Raw genomic sequence first — 24,978 nt, 5'->3', positions numbered from 1 at the left:
ACTTGTGAACACAAAGGTGCAATAAGGAACCGTGACCCTAAATCATCAGCAGCAAGACATTTTAACCCAATGGGACATGGCATCTGCGCCCTTAGAGTCTTAAAATAAGTTATTGAGAAACAACTGTGTACTATTTTACTGTAATGTTGAATTTCTCCCTTTAAGAATGAGTGAATCAACTAATTGTAATAATCACCGATAACATGATACAAATGTTATTAAGTTGTTTGAATACACACTGAGGAAGACAAGAGCCGAAAGGCCTCTATGCTGTCTGTTGTTTAAAACAAAAAAAAACATACTATGAAGAAGTAATGATATGCGATTTCACTGCCGAAGCGTATTTGATTTCAGTATGTAGAGTATGAGATTTCACTGTAATGCATCCAATTTCAGTATGTAGTGTATGAGATTTCACTGTATGCGATTTCAGTATGTAATGTACGAGATGTAAGTTTGAATCTTGTCCCTAATGGCGCCTCATATACAACAGTCAGAAATAATCAACACATGAACCTGGAGCCAAACCCCACAGTAGAAAAAAGTTAACCGATTATTAACGAGGTACGGTATTTTATAAGCCATGTTCATTACCACAGTGACATTGCGTGGAGTGAGTGAAAATGTAATGCAGCTGCTGCTGCTCCGATATTTAGTAAATAATCTTTATTAAACAATAATGTGGTCAGAGTAAACCTTTCCACTATATATATATATATATATATATATATATATATATATATATATATATATATATATATATATATATGTAGATATAGATATATATGTAGAAATGTACATCAATAATGAACTTTTAACTTGTCAATTTGTACAGTTCTAGTAGCTATTAACTGTGTGTGACCACACGTTGCTGCCGCCGCCGATCTTACTTACTGTATTTTATTTCCGGTGACGTTTTTATTTGCATTGCCTCAGATGAACTTCGCTAAGATTGAACAATCATACGCTCTGTAAATATTATATCATCATTATTACTGAATTTGGAAATGTGTCTATGATTTGCAGTACCAACACAATAAAGTCACAGCTCATTCTTTCCTGATGGGCGCCGCCATCTTGTTCAAATAAAGCTTTATTAACTACTTGAACAAAAAACCTTGCAATCGGATCAGAGCAGTGTGCTGGTTTTATACATACAGTACCTCACTATACATATAAAAAAGGGCCAGTCAAACATCGTTTTTTGTTTTTTTCACATATGCGTGAATTGTACTGTTGATAATGTTAAGTAAATGATCCATGTAATTCAATTGATAAAGTGTAACTGTATCTGCTTAAAAAGTCGTGAGTTGTTATTGCAAGATGAATGAAAACAGTCTCCTTGGATATTTAATTATGGTAACTGTGAATAATTTATTGTTGGTTTGTTTTTGTAAATATTGGGGTTTGTTGTGTAGGGTTTTTGTTTGTTTTTTGTTTCTGGTGTATATTGTTTTTTGGGGGGGGGGTTTTGGGGGGGGGCCTGGTTGGCAGGGTTAATACATGTGAGAATGTGGCCAGGTGTAGTTTGAATGATTGTCAATCAACCCTGGCCACATCGTATATAGGGGAGCTAAACAGCTCCATTGTTTGGAGAGCCTGAGAGCTAGCGACACAGCACGGGTGAGGGGGTCTTTTTGTTTTATGATTGTGTATTGCAAGACTGTTTTTGTTTAACCCTTTATTTTTGTGCCTGTTTGGGTTTTGTTTGTTTTAAATAAATACGCTCTTCGAGTCAGCCTTGACCACCTGCGCGATCCTTTCACAGTAACAAATAGGCTGTTGTTCAATCAAGACTCCAGCTGTTTTAATTCCCTGCTGATAGGCCCAGCTTGGCCTCTCATTATTTAGCTGGTAATTATCGTTTTTGCTCCTCTTCAACTGGAGGCACCTCTTTGTCTGCTCCTGCTGCTCACCACACAGAGGCAAGCACCTTCACTGCCGACACAGGAGCTGGCGTGACAGTGGTCAATATCATGAACTTATATTAGACAAAGTCAAAGTCAAACATGCTGTTCTGTTTATTCTGGTTAGGCTAATATTAGTAAAGTTAAGGTAAATTTGCTCAGCTTTTCACTAAATGTATGCAATTGTAAACTGGACCTGGAAAAAAAAGTTGGAACAGTATATGTTAAGGCCCACCAGAGTAGAAATTATTGTGCAAATAAATAGGAACTGCTTTTATTTATTTTTTTTGCTGAAAAAGAAAACAAATAAACTTGTTTTTACTGATGCTTCAAAACCACACACAACCATTTAATGTTCATCTTAAAACACCCTTTTAAAATGTTTTGCTTCCCCATGCTTTTCCCATGCTTTATGCTATTCATTTGAAGTGCTGTAATAGATTTACCACACTGTATGGTATCTGTACAGTATTAAACCAAAACACTAGGTAAACTAACTAGCTGTAGAATAGCATTGTGTTGTGACATCCTGAGTGTCCGTTTAAAATGAGCCCTTTAAAAGAAATGTCATGTTTTTTTTTTTTTTGTATCTGACCTTTAAGGAATTAATGGATTGATGGATGGCGCAGGTGCTTTTAAGATCTACAATAACCTACAGGAAGAAACATATCGAGTGCTTTAATGTCTGTGAAAAAAGGAAGTTTGAGGCACTGCTGCATTTTCTTAATAGTATACAAAAAAAAAAACATGATCTCCAAAACTAATCATTTGCTGCTGCATAATTACGTACAGCGTTATTGTAGTTTCTAAAATAAAAGCCTTTATTTCCTTTTTTGTACACACATGTATTGTTTTAAATTAACTTTTTTCACAAAAAATATTTAGGAACACTGGCTCAGTAAAACAAAGGCTGATGCATATAATAGAGTGCCTTTGATGAACACGATTGAATTGAGCAGAGTGAACGCTTTCAGGTGGAACTCGAGACCAAGGGCCTTGCATAACGTTCAGTATTTGTGTAACAAAAAAGAATCTCTTGTGACTTCTAAATGCTAAATCAACATTCAAAGGGAAAACTTGTAAGACAAGTCAAATAGACAAATGTTATAGAAAGTGCCTTCTTCAGTAGAATCCCAGATGTGTTCTGTAATAATGTACTGCACTGTATAAAAGGTTGGATTTTGTATCATAGACTGAATATATTATCAATCTTTCATGCAAGTCTCAAGACTCAATGAGACATATTTGGGAAAGAATTTAGAGGATTTGAGGAATGGACATAACATCCCTCTAAAAAAAACTTGAAGACTCATCACATTGAATCAGTGGTGTTGAGTCAGTTGCCAATAGTGGCCCCACACACTTGACAGTGTTATGGCAGGTGTAATACCTGATGCTGATAGCAATAGTAAGGTACTTAATGTGTCTAGTGTCTATTGATTTCTCAAAGACAGCTTTATGGATGCCTGTCTTATTTGTGCCTTCCTATTAACTTTTTGAACCTGACAAGCTGCCACAGGGGCGGCCTGTCATTTTGCTCCATTATGAGGTCGGAGTAGGTTATTCAACTAGGCAGGAAATCATTTTAGTTGTAACTTTTATAACATATTCTTCTTTCACGGGTCTCCGTGGCAGTGCAGGCTGTAATTTGACTTAACTGAACAAAGACACAAAAAAGCTTCTCTCTGAAGAGTTTTCTGCCTAACCTCTTAACCTACGAGCTACAGGTCCTGCAGACTCTCCGCTTATTACCGCTGCAGCAGGGTCTGCTGGTTTTATGAAAATATGGAGAGGTGGAAAGTAAAAGTGAAAAACAAGTGAAAAAGTTTTGAGTTTATCGACAGGAAAGACCACGCTAATTAGGCCCAGAGACATGTGAGCCACATCAAATTGTGCAGGGAATGTTTCTCCTCATTGTTCCACAGCACAGCCTACTGGTCAGATGCCCAGTGAGCTCAAGTAGACACCTGTAGGACCGTTGTAAGATCCTGGGTCTAAAGAGACAATTGGCTTGGTTGTGGGATCAGAGGACACCCACTGATATTCTGTTCTCCTGACCTATTGATGGGATTACTGTGATGTGACTATTCAGAGAATATTACTGGATACTCTACCTTGGAAAGACTGTATATTATTACATGTCATGGTTATGACACCCCGTGGGAACAAAAAGTGCAATATATATATATATATATATATATATATATATATATATATATATATATATATATATATATATATATATATATATATGTACTACTGAGGCAAAGTGGTTTGCAGTGCGCAGGTGTAGAGGTGATGCAGTGCTCAGTAATAACAAACACAACACAGTTCACGGTGAAAAACAGTTCTTTATTTGTGCTGGGTTGCTTGTTTGGCAACCTTAAATAATAATACCTGGCTCTACTGTACACAACAATGTGTATAGCACAAGTAAACCACAGGGTTCAGTCCCGAAATAATACTAATAATACTAATAATAACACACGCTTTATACACACACGATCACAAGACCAATAGTGAGTGCTCCTAGTGCAAGTGGTGATTTAATACAATAATAGGTGGAAACAATAGTGCAGTGTAGTCCGGGTTTGAGACTGGCTTAGCGGACGCGGATATTTAGCCATCTAGAGTAACAAATAACAACAGTTAAACAGACAGATAAGACAACACTAAACACTCACGGTGCTTTTTTAGTTTGTATGTCCTTGTGGCAAAGTGGTGAGTGCAGTGCAGTGCAGATTAATCACACAGACAATAATTCACAAGTGCAAGGGTGTTTATTGACGGTTTCAATGTCCAGAGCCTTACGGCAAACAACTGTAAATAATAAATGTTATAAAGTTATAGCGGGGTTCATCACCTTGTTTGTAATCTCCGGGTTTGACCCGTAACCAAAAGTCCCGTTTACACCGACATGCAACACAAAACACGTACACAGGTACTTCAGAGAGTGAATTAGTGTTAGTGGTGCAAAGAGAGTTCTCCGTGAAACAAAGGGAAGTGCTGGTGTCCGGGTTTGATGCTGGCCTTCGGCTACAGCTCCGGCTCGTGTTTGTAGTCTAAATAACAAACAGTTTTTAATAGACAAACAAACACTTGCATTTCTCCTAACACAGGGTCTCCTTCTAGGTTGTTTCTAACCATTTAGAAAAGAAAAGGAAGGAAGGAAAAGATCACTTACACTACGCCCCCTATTTATACCCTCGCCCATGACCCTCGGTTAACGAGCGCATCCTTTCCTCCAATCCTCGGATGCCACGCCGTCTTGAGTCATTGAGCTTGGGTGCTGTAGCTCAGCCCCCTTCCTAAATGACCAACTTCCACCTACCCTAAGGAATAAATTGTCGTGCCATTTAGTTAAGGGTACTCCGTTCCTTTTACATAGTGCCCTCACAGGTCAGGAGGGACATCAAACACCAAGAATCGTTCAATCTCTGTCACAGTCCTTTACAGGTCTTTCCGTAACCAGAACAAAGGAGCAGATTGCTTGGCCACATCCCCTGCTATACCTTCAGTCACGCCCCCTTCGGTAGCGAGTGCAATCACGTATCCTCCAATCCATGACTGACACATCGCCTACCTGACTTCTGGTATTGTGGCTCCGCCCCCTTTCTGGATGGCCTGGAGGGAGATTGTTGACTACGATTCATTCGCTCTCTGTCACAGTCACACTTCAGAGTTTTATATAGAGAACTGTAATGAAACATGGTTAGCAGATTTAGTCCTGCTCCATAACCACAACTCAGTTTTTAACACTTAGTACTTAGTATCTCCACCTGCTGGCTGATAATCAGAAACCCTGTAATACATTGGTCAGTCGCCCCGTATTAGTGGTTGTCCTACATTTTACAACCAAATAACAAGTGCAAACTTGTGTCTCTGTATAAACATCAGTTCTTCTATGGCTTCAAGATTTAGGTTACTGGCACGTTATCACCTGCTTTCAACCCAGTTAATAATACATGTTCTTTCTGGAAAGAAATTACGTTCTGATCCTGCGAGGCAGAAAGATTTATGATGGAAAATCAATCCTTAAGCGTATATGGAAGGTATTAAGTGATTCCTTTTTGTCAGGAACGTGCTAGGCTGCTTGAACAAACAACATTACTCCAGCTGTTCCTGAATGATAATTCAGCATTATGATGTTCATGGAATGTGCTGAAATAATTGGTAACACTGGTACTCTCTACTTATCGTCAAGACAGAGAAGCGCAAGCAGAGGCAATGGGAGATTTCCTGTCCAAATGGCATGTATATAGATAGCTTGGCCTGGAAAAGACTTAGCTGTTTTGTTTCCATTCTCACTCAACATTTGTTTGTTTTTTATTTAGTCTGCTTGCAAATGTTGCTTGTGAAAACTGTACATGTACTTATTTGAGACTGTTAGCATCCTTTCAAGTCAAGTTTGAATTCATAACTCTTGCCAAAGAGCTTGTGCATCAAATCATTGTTTCCTCTAAAATAGCCCTCACCAACACATGCATTTAGAACATCCAGTAACTATATTAAAGAGAAATTGTTACAGTCAGAGCAATAGTCATTTAAAGCTGTTGGCAGTATGCTGCAATTGCATCCTTACATTTTTAGTACACATTGGCTCTGGTTGTTATTCATTGTCAAAGTATTAGCAGCGCGTTGCTATGGTTGCTGCAGTAAACATGTGTGACGCTCCAGTCTATCAACGTCGGAGCTACAATTGATGTATCTTGTTTTCTTCCAAACAAGCTTTATTCACAGCAGATATATCCGATAAGTGAAACGCCGTCCATCGTACTCAAGATTTAATTTTTCAGAAAACACATTTCATCAAAATCTTTGGGGAATGATGTAAAATTTCAACAGAAATTAGTTTTATTTATTTTCATTTGAAAATATTATAAATATTTTATACTTTATACTATTCATTTGAAAATAAATAATTTATACAGTGTTCATCATATATTTTTAAATGGTTTTTTAAGTCTGTTTCATTTAAATATATTATTATTATTAATCAGTCATTTAACAGACGATTTTATCCAAAGCGACTTACAAAGACTAGGGGGCAATTGTACATGACCAACTAGCTGCTGCTGCAGAGTTACTTACAATAAGACCTTGGTTTTACATCTCATCTTTATTTAATCAATGAACACTGATCAGTGATCAGTTCAAGCTTTATGAACAGGGCCCACAATTTCAAAAGCTATGAGGACAACACGCATAGTTAAAAGCCTATGCCTTTTTAAACAAGTAACAAGATGATGTTTCCGTGGAGACTGTTCTGCTTAGAAAGTAAACTCCACCTTGTGTTTCTTGGTTACAGATCGACAACAGCGAGGCTCATGGGGGAGCACTTAGTGAGAGGCAAGCACTGCTGCTACATGTCTGGAGAGGCACTTGGGGGTTCGTATTTGCGGGGAGCTCCAGGTGGCAGGTGGTGCCCGAATAGACAAGTAAACCTGAAACATGTAGACAAGTCTGCAAAGGGAGGAAACTGTAGAAGAAACTTAACAAAACCAATAGCCAGTATTTCACCACTGTCCAGATCCAAACCTTAGACAAATAGATTGTTCTCATCGTTTACACGTTAACGTCAATGTGCTGTTAATGTCTTCTGCATGTCAAAAAATGAATATAGTTTATACTGGCAGTGTTACATCAAAGTTATGAATTTTTTGGGAAATCAAATCAAATCAAAAACGCGGTTCCCACATGGCCATGCAAAGACCAAATGGCAAGTATTTAAAGCATGCTCTTTAAATACACTTTATTTTTTTTTATTTTTTTTAATTGGACGACATTACCATGCCATAGTAAGACACCCAAGCAGTCATAACACAGACAATATAGTTCCACCTCCAATATCCAGCAAGTTAGACATCACAGAAGGGGTCAAGGAGGAATTCTGTTATAATATATGTTGGATAGGAGCTACATGACATGTCAGGAAAATGTTCTAACCTGCCTTGCCTATCACCTGAAGTGAAATGAGTTTGATATTCATTTCTCCACATCACACTCTGCAGAACTGAATGACACGGGTGTTCAGGTCATTTGCAGAGCTCTTATACTGTAACCACTGCATGGCTATCTCATTTCTCCAGGGCACACACTTACAACATGGACAAAATGAGCTCCCATCCCTCACCCACTTGTGTATTACACCTGTCACACCTAAAAAAACAACCTGGCTTTGTTTATTCCAGATGTCTTCAAGAACACAGTTAAGGCCAATGCACACCGGACGTGGTGCGATTTATCATTGGATGACAAGATATTTTCTCAGTGAGATACCAGAGGTGATGGGACAGATTGGAAAACTGCCAGATAAATAAAACTATAAAATTGATTGCCTCTGATGGTATTTCAACATATATGGCAGTAAATCATAAATGCCAGGCTTATTCAGTGCCTTCAAAATGGACTCCCTATATTACCTTGCAATGTATCTTTATAATTGTGATGGTCTTTGTTATAAAACTCTGCATATTTTTCTATATTTTTTCCACATCATTTTGGATACTGCTTCACCCTGCTGGACCACATGCACTGAAGCTGTTCCCTGACTGGTCAATTCCCTAGTTGATGCACGACAAATCGCAAAAAATAGGATTTCATTCTATTTATTTTGCGTTGCTCCAGTGTCGCCCTGGTGTCACCCCCGTATGGAAGGCCTGGTCAAAAACACATACCTAATATATGCATTGATTTGGACCAATAAGAATACATAAAATAGTATATGTTCAAAATAAATGTAAACTAACGACACATTTTCTGCGTAGTGGCTGGTCATTTTACAGGCACGCAGCATAATTACAAGAGTAGATAGACAATGCTGACTGTGACACGGTTCAGTTTGTATTAACAATGCACGCAATCGTTTTTTTTAAATTTATTTTCTAATTATATTTTACACAAAAAATTGAGTTACAAAGCTACTATTAGATTCAATATCAGATCTTGCAACACTTGTTTAAAATGACATATTAGTTACCGTGGGGTTACCACTGAATTAAAGTGATTTCTAAGGCTGTAAAACCTCCGGCGATGCTCCTCCAGAGAGTCTGGTTCTGTCCATCTTGCACTAGACTACTTAATGCCAAGTCCATATACCACCACGAACTCGGCTGGTAAGGCAGGTGTAAGGCTACTTTTAATTACATCATTTATTACATGTACTATTTTCTTTAAATTCAATGGTTCTCATTTCATTTTCAGTGATCTGATTGGCCAAATTAGTACACGTAAATTACAATTACAACCCATAGTAAACTCAAAATTAGAATGAGTACTAAATCTTTGAAACGTGTACTAAATAACGCATTTTTGACTCAAATGGCCTTCCATACCCCCACACCGCATGTCACGTCATCTGTGGTGTGAAAGATACTTATCAAAAGTATCGGTTCTATTCATTTTGTTGCACCACTGCACAGTTTAGCTTGTCGCATTGCGTCTGGTGTGTTGCAGCCTGTGACAAGCTGGCCTGTGCGGTGACGGCAGACACGGAAGAACAGACAATACTGCAAGTGAATTGAACACGTTGCTTGCGCAATTTAATGATACACAAAATAAAACAGTTGAACAAAACAAAACACTCAAACGGCACAATGGCCAAATGGACAGAGAAACAAACAGTGGACCAAACAAACATCGTGCTTGTTCTCCAGCACGCATAGCAATTGCTAGTTTTTAGTTTTCAATTTACTCTCCTTCTCTCTCCCGTTATCCACTCACCGAATACTCAACCCTGAGTGAGTGAAACACTGCCTCTTTTATGCAGCTTTACCGACTCGATTGCTAATCAATCGTCAAATCGTGCTAATTGTGCTCCCCATGCTTCCACCCTAATACCCAGTTTAATCTGCACGTGGAGTGATTGTGCAATCCCCGTGCATAAATACAACTATATTTTCAATCACTCATGATAACCCAACCCACACTCTGTGCACCAGTACATATATACATATAACAGACAACATAAAACACAAAATACGCATAGGAGCGGGGCACCCTGCCACACAGCCTTTAACCTTGTCGATAAGTTTTCTTACACAATTTAATTGTAGAATTGATCCTTTTTTAAGCAATAAGGTGTTACCAGATGGCTACAGTATATTGCCTAATGAATTAACACTACCGTGTACAGCAACAAAATAGCTACATGTGTACACTTGGCTCATAATTTACCACATTAATTAGCTTTTTACACTTTCCTATACAATGTTATTAGTGCTATGAAAACAAAAAGGTTCCTTTTTTGTTTTTTGTTTCTGGGTCTATAGCAAAGCTTAAATCTATCATTTATTCTTTCTTACTCACTGAAAGTGTCTATTAGACTACAGAGCAACTTAGCAGCAAGCAGTTTTCAAGGTAGGGGAGTGGGCAGGGACTTACAATTACCTTTGAAGAATGTAAACCAACTGGACTGTCAACAATTGTCTTGACTGTTTCTGAATAATGTGCATAGAGATGCAATGCTTAATCAATTAATAGTTTATTGATTAGTACAGCTTTGAATTTGGGAGCCTCAATTAAACATTAATTGATTGATTAATCAACCTTATTTGGAGCTATCTACCAAGTAACGCGTTGCTAGACTGAAACTCTTCTGTTTGTATTTGTTATTGGATTTGTTTGGATTTGGCTAATGCATATAGTTCAGTGCCACATGAACTTCTTGGGCAGCATTTGATTTTTTCAGCATACCAATGACAATAACAAATTTAGTGAAAGCTTACTTTGGAGATTTGCAATTTAGTTTTTCAACTTCACTACATGGCAATACCTAGAAGTTGGAATAATGGCAGGAAAAGTCTTGGGAGATGGTACAACAGGGAGCTAAAGGACACAGTTCATTTGGGAGAAGTTAGGTAACAAGTAGTGGAAGGGTTGAAGAACACAGACAGCAGCGCTTTACCGGGCAAACTAAAACTCTGGTGCTTTCAGTTTGGTCTACTGCCAAGACTGCTGTGGCCACTGACTGTGTACGAGGTTTAATTGACAACAGTTGAGAAGCTGGAAGTGTTAATCAGTTCATATGTCAGGAAATGGTTGGGAGTTCCATGCTGCCTCAGCAGAGTGGGACTTTATGTTAAAGGAATACTGCAGCTACTAGTCTCATTTCTAACCGAGGAGTTTAAGTGCGCCAAGGTCCAACTGGAAATGACATTAGTAGATTCACGCGACAAATGCGTAAGGGAGGCAGCACCTTTGTTGAAAACTGGAAGAAAGTGGGCAGCAAAGAAAGCTGTGGAAGATGCTATTATGGGGCAAGTTCAGCATGGAAGAGGGGGTCTTGGTCTCAGAGGGGGTCTTGTGCCTACATGGCACAAGGCAATCCCAGCTCAACAGTAGAAGCTGGTAGTCAACGAGGTGCAAAAGCAGGAGAAGATGAGGTGTGTAAAGGCCATTTCCCAGGCCAAGCAGGGAGAATGGAAGTGTGGAACAACGCACGATCGGCTGGCAAGACCTATGGACAATGGAACAGAGCAGGATCAGTTTCCTCATCAGATCAACATATGATGTTCTCCCATCACCACAGAACCTAAACCTTTGGGTGGGTGAGGATCTCTCCTGTCCTTTGTTTTCATCACCTGCAACATTAAGGCACATTTTGACAGGATGTAAGGTGGGTCTTAGCCAAGGACGGTTTACTTGGCGTCATGACCAGATGCTGCGATGTTTGGCCTTAGCATTGAAAGACCTTAGCAATTGAATCCCTGGAGCCAGCATTAAACTTCAGCCATCAACACCAGACAAAAGAATATCTACATCATCAGATGGAAAGCAACACAAATGGATGGAGATGCAGCTGGATCACATTAGTTTACTGTAAAGCTACATTTAGTTGGTGCTTATCTTGGCGAGAGCCGAGTTCAAATTAGCATGGAAATCATGTAGTGTATAATGACATGCACATGCATGTTTTCAGTTGTATCGAAGGCTTTTGTGAAGAGTCTACACATTTGTTTTGCTTCATGATTTTGAATAATAGTGTTCTCACTGCATGGATTGCTGTCAATTATTACCGTTCAGAATTTCGATTAGGTAATAAATTAGTACAATCTGAGACATGGCGATGATTTTATTGACATACTTCAATTTAAACACATATTAAAAACAGCTACTTTTGAACACACCAGCACTATTTTATTTAATTTCTGAGTCACAAGGTATCAAATGTGTGTCTTGAACGGAGCAATTCAATGATATCTTGCTGTTAATTAATTCAAGGGGATATGACAGAGAAATAAAACCCCACTTTTTTATGTTTCGAACTAGGGGGAAATTCTCTCAAAAATACAGCATCAGTGTTATGTTCCCTTGTAATAGTTTACCACAGCATTGTTACGGAGTATTCTTGCAGTTTTACCATGCTTTCCCCATGGCTATACTATGCATTCATGATTTTACCATCGTTTACCCAGGTTTGCCATGTTTATTAATATGCTTTACCATACCTTGCTATACTTTGCAATGCTTACCTTTGGTTTACCATACATCCACTATGCTTGATTAGACTTTGTTATGCTTTTACTAGTAAACTATTATGCGTTTTGTTTTTGTTTTTTCACTATGGTGGAATTCAGTACATTTACCTCTCAAGTCTGTATTATTTTTCACTCTTACCTGTTATGCACTTCTAATAGTTTTGCAGTACCACTACTGAGACCTACAGTAATGAAAGTCAACAGCAGCGAAGATGTGTGCTAGTGTATATAACCCCTTTAAGGATTTTACAATGTTAACATGTTAACAAATGTGTCATGTTTTCTTCAGTGGTGTGTTTGGGATGCGTGTCTGGAAGCTTGATTGAGCAGCACAATAAAACAGGGAAATTACACAGTTCATGTAAGCGTTATTGTATTTTAGTTTTTATTGATTTCGTGAGGAAGAATTGCCATTAGAGTTTGCTTTCTCTTATAATGTGGTAGCTATCAGGCAGATTGACGCACTTAACAGTGCAACTGCTCAGGTACTGTATCGAGTATGGGAGTAGAAAAGGACAACATTCTGTATGTACTGCTAAGTACACTTGAACTGGATGCTGCAACAGAGAGGATAAAATGCTAGGGGGTTGGACAAAAAATCTGAATCATACATGAACACAGGACTGACTTTTTAAGACTGCTTATATATTATGTAAATGAATAAAATACCTATATTTTTATCTAGAAATCCGTAACAGTACCTGCATTTAAAATATAAATCAATACGTAAAAAATAAAGTGAACTATGACAGCACTGTGTATCTTAATCTGTAGAATGCATGCTTTATTAATATTAAGTAGTGTCTATCAAATCAGTAGATATCTATAGGCATGAGCAGTGGCACAGGAACTCATTTTAAAGTGGGGGTGCTGAAAGCCATTAAACAAAACTGTAACCCCTGTATATGATGGAAGCAGGTGCACAGCACTTCAATCCAGGGATTGCTGCCGCACCCCCCAACACCCCTAGTTCCAGCGCTCCTGGGTATGACTGCATTTCTGTTAAAACTATTTTTTTTTTTAAATCTAACTGTAATAAATCCTGCAATAATGTCTTAAACATTTGTTAGTAAACGTAATTACTTACTGCACTTTGTAATACTTTATCTCAATAAAAAACATAAAGGTAGCAAGCCTTTAAATAATATTTACATTAAAGTGTTTTATGATGGCAAGGAAGCACACCAAGATTCTACACAGATGACAAAAACTGATCTTCCCAGTGCAACAGAACAAACCAACAGCAGCCGTTTCACACTCCACAGAATCATAAAACTGTTTACTATATAGTGCAACAGGTTGTTAACAAACAACACCGTGACATTGCATTCCTTCTGTTCTGCTAGCTGATGTAACCCAAAACTACACAAACTATACCACCTGGCAAAGCGTCGTTTGCCAGAAGAATAAAATGCCGTTGAAGTAGGAGTAACACAACCAAATGAGTGACGTTTCAATTTTAAGAGGATTACATTCGGTAAATCCTGCATTCTCGCAACAGCAGGAGTGGCGTTGTGTGGAGTGGTGCTGAAACTGACAGACACAGTCACAATGGGCATGACAACACAGAGACCTCCTCCGGGCTTTATCTACTACGAGTAGTTTCGGTTTCTCTACAAATACATTACTAACACCATGCGAGGAGGAGGCTACCCCCCAGTGCCATGCTGAACAACCTCTCGTTTCTTTTTCTGGCTCTGTTCGCCACCGCCAGCGTTTTTAGGTGGTCCCGCTGCTGGAACGACGAGGACCTTCTGCTTCCCCCCATCAACTCATCCAATAAATTCCTTGCAAACTTAGACGTGGACGTACGGTACTCCAAGAGATCCGCAGAATCCGCACTCCAGCCTTTGTGCAACATCAGCGTGCAAAGGTTAATGCCCACCTCACTGGTGGCCCGCTGGGACAGACAGTTCGGCTTCCAGTGCGATGTCCTCATCTACACCACCACCAACCGCGGGCGAGCCTTTTTCTCGGCCGCTTTTAATCGAGTCGTCTCACCTGTTGTCATCGAGCACCTTGGTGTCTCGGCGGGGCAGCAGGAGTTCAGGTTGTGTGTCGGGTGCGGCCTCTCTCGGAGCAGGAGGTTCGGCCAGGCCAGGTCACACCCAACGCAAACTGGGGAGCCCTTGGGTTTCTGCTGTCTAGATTTCAGCTTGGACGAGCTGAAAGGTGATAACAGCTGGAGACTAAACCGCAAGCCAATCGAGTCCACTTTAGTGGCCTGTTTCATGACTTTGGTGATCATTGTGTGGAGCGTTGCAGCCCTCATATGGCCAGTGCCTATCATCGCAGGCTTTCTCCCGAATGGCATGGAGCAAAGGAGACCAAGATAAAACGAAAACTGTAGATTTGGATTTTTTTTAAACTGTTTACATTTTAGCTTCATTTTAAGGGATTGTATTATTTTATTTCTTTGATGGACGCAATCGATCGTATGGAAAACCATTTGATAACGTTTGGTTAGTTGATGGGATAGGCTGCACGCAGGTAACGATATTAAGGCAGTTTTGTTTTACAAAAAAAAAATAGTTTGGGTATTGGTGTTTTAACGTTCTTTTTTAAATAAAAATATTTTTATGAATATTGTTAGTAATGCAGCATACTGTAGTGTATTTCAATTGCTTCTAACACGTGGTATCTAGTATATGTACACAAGCATAACTACCATTTTTATTTTTTGTTTATTAATTGCTGCAAATATTTAAACGATCAATGCTATTTCTAGGAGAGTAAACTGTAATGTTGAAAATACTACATTGGTATTATACTTCACTTTGTAATTCATTATTTTAATACTTTTTAAATGTTTGGAGTGTGTTTTTGTTATATATTTGTTATTGCAAGACATTTTAGATGTTTAGGAGAAAAATGCAGGCCTACAACCTGAATAAATTTGACAAGCAGTTTTGTTAACACTGGACTATTTATAGTCCTTATAACCTGAAGACAGCTCTGCTTTTTTACCAAACGTTTGATAATCAGACACAAAGCAGGTTTTCGGTGGATTTAATTAAAATGTACAGAGAAACAGTGATATTTCTGCAGAGATATTCAATCAAAAATGTCCTGAATGGACAGAATCAGATTGCTGAAAAAAATGAATAACACATGAAGCGCACTGTGCTTGAATAGACAGCCCCTCACTGTTGATTCCTTTGTTCTGCACATGCCCTCTCTGATATGTATTTGGTCATATACAGTGTAAAAGCTACATCTTCCTGCAGCAAGTTTGTTTTAGTCGAATTACTGATGTATCAAAAGGAACAATTGAAAAACTGTAGAATTGTAGTCAGGCAGTTTCAGTTGTGCCTTGGCTTGCCCATGGTGGCCCTACACTGGAACAACACTCAAACAAGTGTTAGTACAGGTTGTTCTCATCTGGCCCCTCCATGTCAATCATATTTAGCTCCCTTGGAAAGGAAAAACCTTAGGTTAATGCTGTACTTTGAGTCCATCCATATATTGCTATGCATCTCGTGATCCTTCTCCGTTTACTGTAGATAGAGCTGTACCTACAAGTGACATTGCATAGTTTTATTTAACTCCATCCAAGGGTTTGCTCAGTTTGCAGTTAGACTGTAGTTCTCCTTAGGCATCAAAAGTAGACAGAAGAACATATAGAAAGAAAACCATATAAAGCCAGAAATACAGCAAGGTTATATAATGGTTATCACAAATTGTTCTCCCTGTTGCACTCCTGCTAAATTAAACATCTGACTTTGATCTAAATAATGCTGAGTGATTTTATTTCTAATCTATATTTATTTACAACAAATCACCCAGTAATCATTGTGCAAAATGCATGTCCTTGCAGATCACTAGCTTCTTGTCTATTTTACTTCTTGTGGGCTTGTACCTCTAAAGAGGATTGTTTGGATTATAACCCATCTTAATCCTGATCTTGTTTCTGCATCTGAACATAAATCAGTAAGTGATGAAGAAAAAAACAATAACAAACACAACAGTGTTATTCATTTTGCAACTGATCATAAAACACAAATGCATTAAAAACTTGCAGCTTAGTTACTTTCCCAGGTTGATTTGTAATATGTTATTTTATGTGATCACCAGTTTCTGTTGCAGTTCATCTAAAGAATGACGGTATTATGATGGAGTACCGGTTGTGCTAAATACTTTCAAGCTCTGGATAATACTACACTTTGGGATATTTAAAAATGGACCCACACAAGAATGCCTTGCAGATTTCAAATCGTATTTGGGTCCAATAAAACATGCTTAAAGTTTGTACCACTTTTCCAACATTTGTGTGTGTATGTGTTTTTTACATCTGTTTTTTACATTTATCTTGTGACCTCGTCATAACTCATTGCATTAAAAGAAAAAAAAAAAAAAAAAAAAAGATGTTGTCCTCAGTGGGCATGGTACAAAACTGTGTTGTTAATCTAAGAAAATCTACAGTGCAATGCATGGCCCAGGGAGCAAGGTGAAACCTCCCAAACGACAACCATTAGACTATCTGTTTTCTTTGGACCCAAGCACAAAAAACCCTTGCAATAAATAAATAACACTATCAGTGAAGATAGGTTCATACTAGCAGAGCTGCCACCAGGGTTGTAATAATAATCAATTCTTAATATGATTACAAATGTGTTTAGTCTTGATTTAGATTTTACTGAAAAAAATATTATCGATAGATGAATAATCTGCAATAATCATGTTTCTGACAGTCATCTAGGTCAGGCAAAAATGATCAGCATCTCTGCTGTTTTGTTGCTGTCTTCCTGTAGACAAGAGATGATTAGATTATCAATTGATCCAAGTCAGCATCGGTTTACAGATTGGCCACATTAACAAAACACATATACACAATGACTGTTGTATCTTAATTAATGAATTAGTTATTACATGGTTTACAGAATAACCATGTTATATCAATTACTGTACTGTTAAACATTACTTAACTGTTGATTGATTAATGAACATAAAATTCTTTCAAGTTGCATAGTCATAGAGTCAGTAGGGTTGCAGTCCCAAACAAAACAAAACAATAAATCACAAATAATCCAATAACATTCTGTACACAAGATGCAAGTGCTCCCTCAGTGCAGGTGCTCTGGTGCAGGGATGAGTGGTGGTTGTGTGCAGGGTTGGTGCTCCAGGGTTGTGTGCAGGGATGAGTGGTGGTTGTGTGCAGGGTCGGTTCCCCAGGGTTGTGTGCAGGGTTGGTGCTCCAGGGTTGTGTGTAGGGATGAGTGGTGGTTGTGTGCAGGGTCGGTGCCCCAGGGTTGTGTGCAGGGATGAGTGGTAGTTGTGTGCAGGGTTGGTGCTCCAGGGTTGTGTGGAGGGATGAGTGGTGGTTGTGTGCAGGGTTGGTGCCCCAGGGTTGTGTGCAGGGTTGGTGCTCCAGGGTTGTGTGCAGGGATGAGTGGTGGTTGTGTGCAGGGTTGGTGCTCCAGGGTTGTGTGTAGGGATGAGTGGTGGTTGTGTGCAGGGTTGGTGCCCCAGGGTTGTATGCTGGCTCCAGGATCATCAGCTCGCAACGTCCTCGGCTGCAACACACACCAAACAACAACACAGCAGCGTTCTGCTGTGGTAGCAATTTCAGCTTTGGTATTAAGATTTGTGTGATATGAACTGGACTGTCATTACAAAATACAGATTTTATTCAGCTCAATTATATTCACTGACCTAGGGGTGGATATGACCAACCTATATCCAGTGACATTGGAACAATTTAAAGTGCAGATGCTGAAAGCCATTGAATTAAACTGTAACCCCTGTAGCCACACCACCAGCACCCTTCCAGCATCCCTATCACCAGGATAAGTCTCAGCTGGATTTTTTAAAGAGAATTTTACAGCACTATGCATCCTCTGCATTACCTTAGCCACTGATTTTAGGGGGCAATTCCCAGAGTGCCATGGATAGATGGTTGATGTAATACAGGGCGATTCCCAGTGCTGTAAAATTCTCAAAAAAAAAAAACAGGTTTAAAAATAAATAAATAAATAAATAAAAAATCAAGCTAAAAAAGTCTAGCAGGTACAAGTTGATGAAATCAGGCTAGCCAATCATTAATACTTTATTCAGCCAAGTATAGCCTGTAGGGCTTATTAATATATTTGAGGAAATCCAATTTTTCTAATCAATATATTGTATGAAAAGCTTAGTACAGTGACATTTCATGAGCAAATTGTGCCATATACCCAGTGAGTTAATGTTGTTTGTCAGCCTGTATTTTAAAAGATCCTATGGCTTTAATTGAAGAAATCATAAATATATGAAACACACGTGCTGTACATGTTTTCACCAGCAGTGGCCAGTAATAGTGCTAAACTTCAGCTGTACGCTCGGCTATTTATACCCAAGTTACTGGCACTGCTATTCATATTGACTTGAAAGCAGTCCGCTTAAGAAGACAATAGTATGATGTGTAAGAAATATCTAGTAGGCGCATGCATTGAATAAATTATACCATCGATTCACGATTTTGATATAAAAGCAATATAGGGTTTTAAACCGTCCTCTAATCCTCTTTCAGCATCTCAGCAAAACTGGAACACCCTCCAGCCCTGGCAGTGATACCCCCCCCTTTTTATTCTTTGAATCGCCTGAAAATAACATATTGTTCGATTGCTTGTTATACAATATGTTTCAGAGCTGTCATTCATAACTTGCTACTCAAGCTGACTACATTAAACATTAAAACAAAAACTATTTGTTTTTATGCCAATACTGGAGAAGCAGAGGAGAATTTCTAGCTCTTAATGAAAAAAGTGAACGTCTGGCGAGTGACCCCTTTCAGGAACTATAGAAACGGGTGTCCGTTCATGTAGAAATGTTAGAAAATAGCCATTTTGGAATCGATTTGGCTACAATTTTGTAAAAACAATAGTGTAAGATAATCAATGAAAATGCTTTGCTTCGTTTCAATGGAATTACTTTTCAATGCAGTCTTCAGGTGGTAGCCCTGCCTGTGCCTCACAAACCACCACCTGTTTTTCCTTACTTATGATGACAGTGTCATTGCTGGGACGAAGTGTCTAGAAACAATTATTTGATAAAATCATATTTAAGATTCTCATAACCAAACTGTCATGTATAAGATCAATGGTGTCTGTTTACCACATTCTGCATGTTGAAATTCCAGTTTTTTTTTGTTTACATCACCAGATGGTAGTTTTAGCTGTGGGACAGAAGCCTCCATTCCCTAGAAACCTCAATTAATAGCAGCAGTTTGAGGTTATAAATAGCTGACCTATGTACATTTCAAGAGAGTAACCTTTATTTCCTTCATTTAAGGCAGATTGTGAATGGGGTCAAGCAGGCAGATAAAAAGCTGGCATTTGTTGCCCGTTTTACCCCACTCTGACATACTGTAGTAGAAATCTCACATTCTGGTCTTTAAAAATTGTCTCCAACAGAATACAAAATAGATTAACAAAATGAATATACTGGTTTGCACTTTTCAGAATATGCTTTGTTTCTGTCTGTCTACACCAATGCACTCACAAAACAGGGGACTACTTTATTAATAAGGGAAATCCTAATGAAGAGGCACAAACAGCCATAAGAACACAAGGTTTAGAAGAAAGCTGTGAAATTTATAAATTAGCGTACACATGTATTTGTTTCTGCACTATGATAAAGAAATGAACTATATTCTATGCATAAAAGAACTACCAGGCTACAGTATAGCTACATTTACATGATAGTAATAACATTTATATGCAACAATGCATCAGTTGCAGAGTCACTTACACCAAAGTCTCACCTGAAAGACAGAGCACAAGGATGGTAAGTGACTTGCTCAGGGTCACACAATGAGTCAGTGGCTGAATTGGTATTTGAACTGTGGACCGCTTGTTACAAGCCCATTTCTTTAACCACTGGACCACATAGCCTCCTAATAGTCTGATTACATGCACAATATTCTATGGTAATATACACAGTACACAAAAGATCACAATACTGGTGTATTTTGTCATTCAGAACACAGTCTTTGAAGACATTATGTGGCGTTCAATTTAATTGGGGTTGCAAACCCTGCTATCCTGTGATAACACAACACAGTGCAGTTTGGTTAGGTGAACATCAGAAAGGGCCTTACTGACAGCAGCCTCTTGCTGAGCCAAATGACAAATGAGCTGAAGCAGGACATATCCGACTTTCTCATCAGATCCCACCACCTTCAAAGATGAAAATCCTAAAACATTGGACTGTGGATTGCATCCATTCCCAAGCCTGCCTCCTCGTCCCCTTGATCTGCCCTGGAGTTATCATACAATCATCAAGAGATTAGAGAACAGGGAAATCTACTCTATAATCAAGATCCAAGTCATTACATTAACGTCCAGTGTGCTAACCTCTACATGATCAGTGGGAAAATTATTTACATATCCAGCTCTAGCCAAAAGTTTTGCATCTCATAGAATTTTAGGATTGAAACATAATTACCAAAAAACAAAACTATATGCACATGTGTAAAAGTGGTTGATTGTGTACAGCTGCAGGAGTGATGTAATGCGTAATTAACAGACAGAGAGGTTTGTAATCCAGTTGGAAATGGTTTATTTTTAATCCAGGTCTGTGACCAAATAATAATCCTCGGCAATAGAACAATGTGTAGTGCGCGGGGTAAATAATACCGGAGTTGCAGTCCCAAACCATAAACACAAGTATCCGTCTGTCACAGAGACAGCCGAAGTGGGCGGCGTCAGAACCAGGAAAAGGAATGAATGACAGAGAGGTGTGGTTTGGTGGAGCTGAGCGAATGTTTCGCTCAGCATTTAATAAACAGAAAATAAAAAGGTTGTACAAACAAACACAAACACGGCACACGTCGCCAAAACAAAACAGACTAGACAGACAAACACGGTGAGCAGATACTTTAACTACGACTACGACTACTACTATTATTATTATTATTAACATTATTATTATTCCGATGATTACTTTTACCTTCGTCTCCTATCCCGTTCTCCACTCACCGAACACCCAACCGCGAGTATGTGGAAACGTGCATCTATATATACTGTTGTGCTGGGATACTAATTAATTATTCACTTGAATCCCAGCACGTGAATTAATAAAGTGCAATTCCCCGTGCTCACATATTATTACATTTTACTTCCACTTGAAGTGCTGTGCAATCCTCGTGCCTAAATACACATATACATTTTTAAACACGCGTGTTACACAGACCCGTTTATATCCCGTGTACCAATGTTTATACACCAACATTTAAACACACCACACGCAACACATAACAGATAATATACACAGGGGAGGGCACTTTGTCACACCATCCCACAAAATACTCACATGGTCACCAGTCCTAGGTGTGTGCAGTGGTGTTCGTGGTGGGTGATACAAGTTTATAAGTGAAAATAGTGCAGTGTTGTTCCAGGTTTTGTGCTGGCCCTTGGCGACAGCTCCAGAACGTGTTAGCCATCTACTAATAAACAAGAACAATTACAGACAAAACAAACAAACACGATATTTTTATCACAGGTTCTCGCACGGGTCCTTCCAGGTTACATTCGTAAACCAAAGAGAAGGAACAGATAACGTTTCTCCATCCCCTTTTATGCCATCACGCATGACTCCTTGGTAAATGAGTGCAGCCGCCCCTCCAATCCGCAACTGCCACGTCGTTTCCCTTCTGGGTCAATGAGTTAATGCACTGGAGCTCCTCCCCCTTTCTAGCTGGTTGACTTCCCTTGAACCCTGGGAAAGAATTGTCGGGCCAGCCTGTCCAAGGAACTCTGTTCTCACTGCTTAACGCCATCATAGGTCGGGAGGGAGATTTACTACTAAAAATCATTGTATTTCTGTAACAGAACATAATTTAGATATTTTATTTAACTTCATGTTATCAAAGAAACTACAAAATTATGCCGCAAAAGTCTACTGGAAGCCAAATTATACATTATATAATTATATTACATTATATTAAATTATAGTACCGTAATTCACGTTAGATTTTGAAATGTCACTAACATAATCACCAAACGTCTGCTTCACCCACCCTGATATCAGAGAGTGATAGATTCTGTGTTTGTTTTTTCATCTTTAAACCTTTCATCTGAACCCAGAGCCATATATAATACCATTAACCAATCATTATTTTCTTGTACTTTCATTTTTATTTTTGCATTTATTTTTATACGTGTAGACTGTGCCTGGATTCCATTGAATGACTGATGGTCAATTGAGTCCCGGCACTGTTGTATATAAAGAAGCATGGACTGCTCACTCGGGGTTGGATGTACAGTGAGGAGGCACGAGAGAGAGAGAGAGAGAGAGAGAGAGACTCTGCCTGCTTCTCTCTGATCACAGCACCAACTACAACTAGGTTTGACCACCAGTGTTTCAGGGAGTTTCAACCTGGCTGTAAAAGCATTAAAAGCAAAAGCACTTCAGGCTTTCGGTACCATAAAGCTTTGATTTGGCAAAACCAAAATACCAATAAAAATTTGGCTCACGCAACAAACTAAAAGTTTTAAATAAAACAAATCACAAACACAAAATACAACTAAAACTAAGGTCAGGCTGGGCAGGTGCCTTCATTGTTCCTTTTTAATTTTAGTTTGTTTGTCTCTCTCTCCTCTCGCTCTCCCGTTCTCCATTTCTGAACACCCTACACAGAGCAGGGAGAACTACAGGCTTATATACTGTGTCCGAGGAGTATAACTAGCTGGTAATTATTCTATTGCCCCTCTGCCACAATCTGCACAAGTTTATTAATTACACTGACAGAGGACAAGCTGCCAAAACTCACCTCTGCCAGAACATACACGGCTCTCGCCACCTTTTAAATAAATACAATACAATAAATAAATCATAATAAACAAAACACAAAATAACACAGGGGCGGAGGGGGAGACCCCGTTCTAAAAATAAACCTTTAAATAACTGTACAGGGCTCCTCGTCCTGTTACAGGCAGATAAAAAAAAATCCTGGGTTACCAGAGAGGAACCGCTGTGCAGTCATTGTGAACTAGGGGAGATTGAAATAGAGATGCATTTCTTGTTATCGTGCTCAAAATACATAGAAATACTGGGGAAATATATTCCTAAATTTGGAGAGACAAATACCAGAATTTAAACTCCTGTTGGACTGGGAGAGGAGGAGTGGTCTGCAAATCTAGCAGTCAAATATGTGTCTGCCTGCCACAGCCTAAGAGGCAGGGTTGACACTCTGAAACATGTTCTGCTCATAGAGTGCTTCGTCTTTCCGCTGGGGCCTGAGCATGTTCAATAAATTTAAGAAAACAGGTCCCACTGAGTAGGTTTAAAGCACATGGACAACCTTTACTATGCTATGCTGTGGTCTGGGAGGTTTCTAATGCTGTCCATCAGCAGTGATCCTGGCCAACCTCACTGTAATGTGAAAAACACCAGTGGAGACGAGTGTGGCTGATTGAATGATAGAATTAGAAATTGGTTTTGCAAGAGGAGCAAATATTTTGTTTTGTTAATGGTTTTAAAGTTTTAGATTTAAAATGGTATAAAAACAACAAGCTGGCTGTTGCCAAGAAAACCAGAGAAAGTGTACACCTAAACCCTCTGCTGTTATAACATTATATGCTGTTAGTTACAGTGCTATAACAAATGTGTTCGCTCAATGAGTCAGCAGTATAAATTTTCCGGTCACCTCACAGCCGTGCCCTGTAAAACTAGTGCCAGTTCCTCTCAACATTACCATATTGCATCACTGCCAGGCATACTTTATAAGAGGCGGCTTTCGGATTTGTTTTGGCTAAACAGATCTTTCTTTTTTTTCTTTAAAACAGGTCATTAAAGGTGATATAACAAGAAAAGATTCAACCCCAAAAGAGGCCCTGGGGTGATACTACCAGGAAGAATGGTAATGTGACAGAGAAGACAGGCAGGGGCTAGACGCAGTTGCAATCATGGAAGAATGAGCTACACTCCTTAAATAGTAAGTAGCGGAGTTTAAAAAAATACAGCGTTACACATCCCCACATGTTGCTACAACTGTTTAGATAACGTAACTGTCACTGTTATTTTCATTGTTAACATACTGACAACTTTTTACGCTTATAACTTTAAAGTCTGTTTCAAAGCTCTTTGCAAAATGTTTGCTGTAGTGCACTGATAGTGCAAGGATTATTGCCCACACTGTCAAACAGGTAACACAGCAGTAACGATCCATGATGTGGTATGGAAAAGAAAAGCCAGAGCACTTGTTGTGTTGTTTTTTAATTTTTTTTAATCGCTCTTCCTACAGTGATTTAGAGGACAGATCTCAAACCCTTGTGCACTAGAGCGGACATTTTGAAACAGATTTTAAAGTTCCAAGTGTAAAAAGTTGTCAGGATCTTATCAATGAAAAGATTACAGGTACGTTATTTAAACAGTTGTAGTAACACGTGGGGACATATAACACTTTTTCAGAACTACATGAACTGTGCCATAATTCATTAACCCAAAGCCATGCCCCATAAATTTGAAGTGTCAAATCCTCTGTGCATTTACAGATTGCATCACTTCCATCAAGCAACTGTACCGTTAACCCATGAATTGCTACATAGGCCTGTTACAGGTTGTAAAGCACTCATTAAAGTCCCAATCCTTCTGGGAGAGTTGGTTTATAATATGAC

General features: G+C 38.9%; 1 protein-coding gene across 1 annotated transcript; it reads left to right on the top strand.

The window, feature by feature from the left end:
* The first annotated feature begins 13,822 nt into the window (after positions 1 to 13,822).
* Positions 13,823 to 16,706, top strand: LOC121314746 (transmembrane protein 158-like). The gene has a single exon (XM_041248383.1). It carries the CDS (start codon positions 14,050 to 14,052, stop codon positions 14,719 to 14,721), a length of 672 nt encoding a protein of 223 aa, XP_041104317.1. The 5' UTR covers positions 13,823 to 14,049; the 3' UTR covers positions 14,722 to 16,706.
* Positions 16,707 to 24,978: the final 8,272 nt, after the last annotated feature.

This window comes from Polyodon spathula, chromosome 4, assembly GCF_017654505.1.
Source record: "Polyodon spathula isolate WHYD16114869_AA chromosome 4, ASM1765450v1, whole genome shotgun sequence".
Lineage (NCBI taxonomy): Eukaryota > Metazoa > Chordata > Actinopteri > Acipenseriformes > Polyodontidae > Polyodon > Polyodon spathula.
This window is presented reverse-complemented; position numbering and strand designations above follow the sequence as displayed.

Bases quoted from the DNA above. Each gene is read 5' to 3' on its own strand.
- LOC121314746 (XM_041248383.1), top strand. From the start codon at position 14,050: ATGCTGAACAACCTCTCGTTTCTTTTTCTGGCTCTGTTCGCCACCGCC.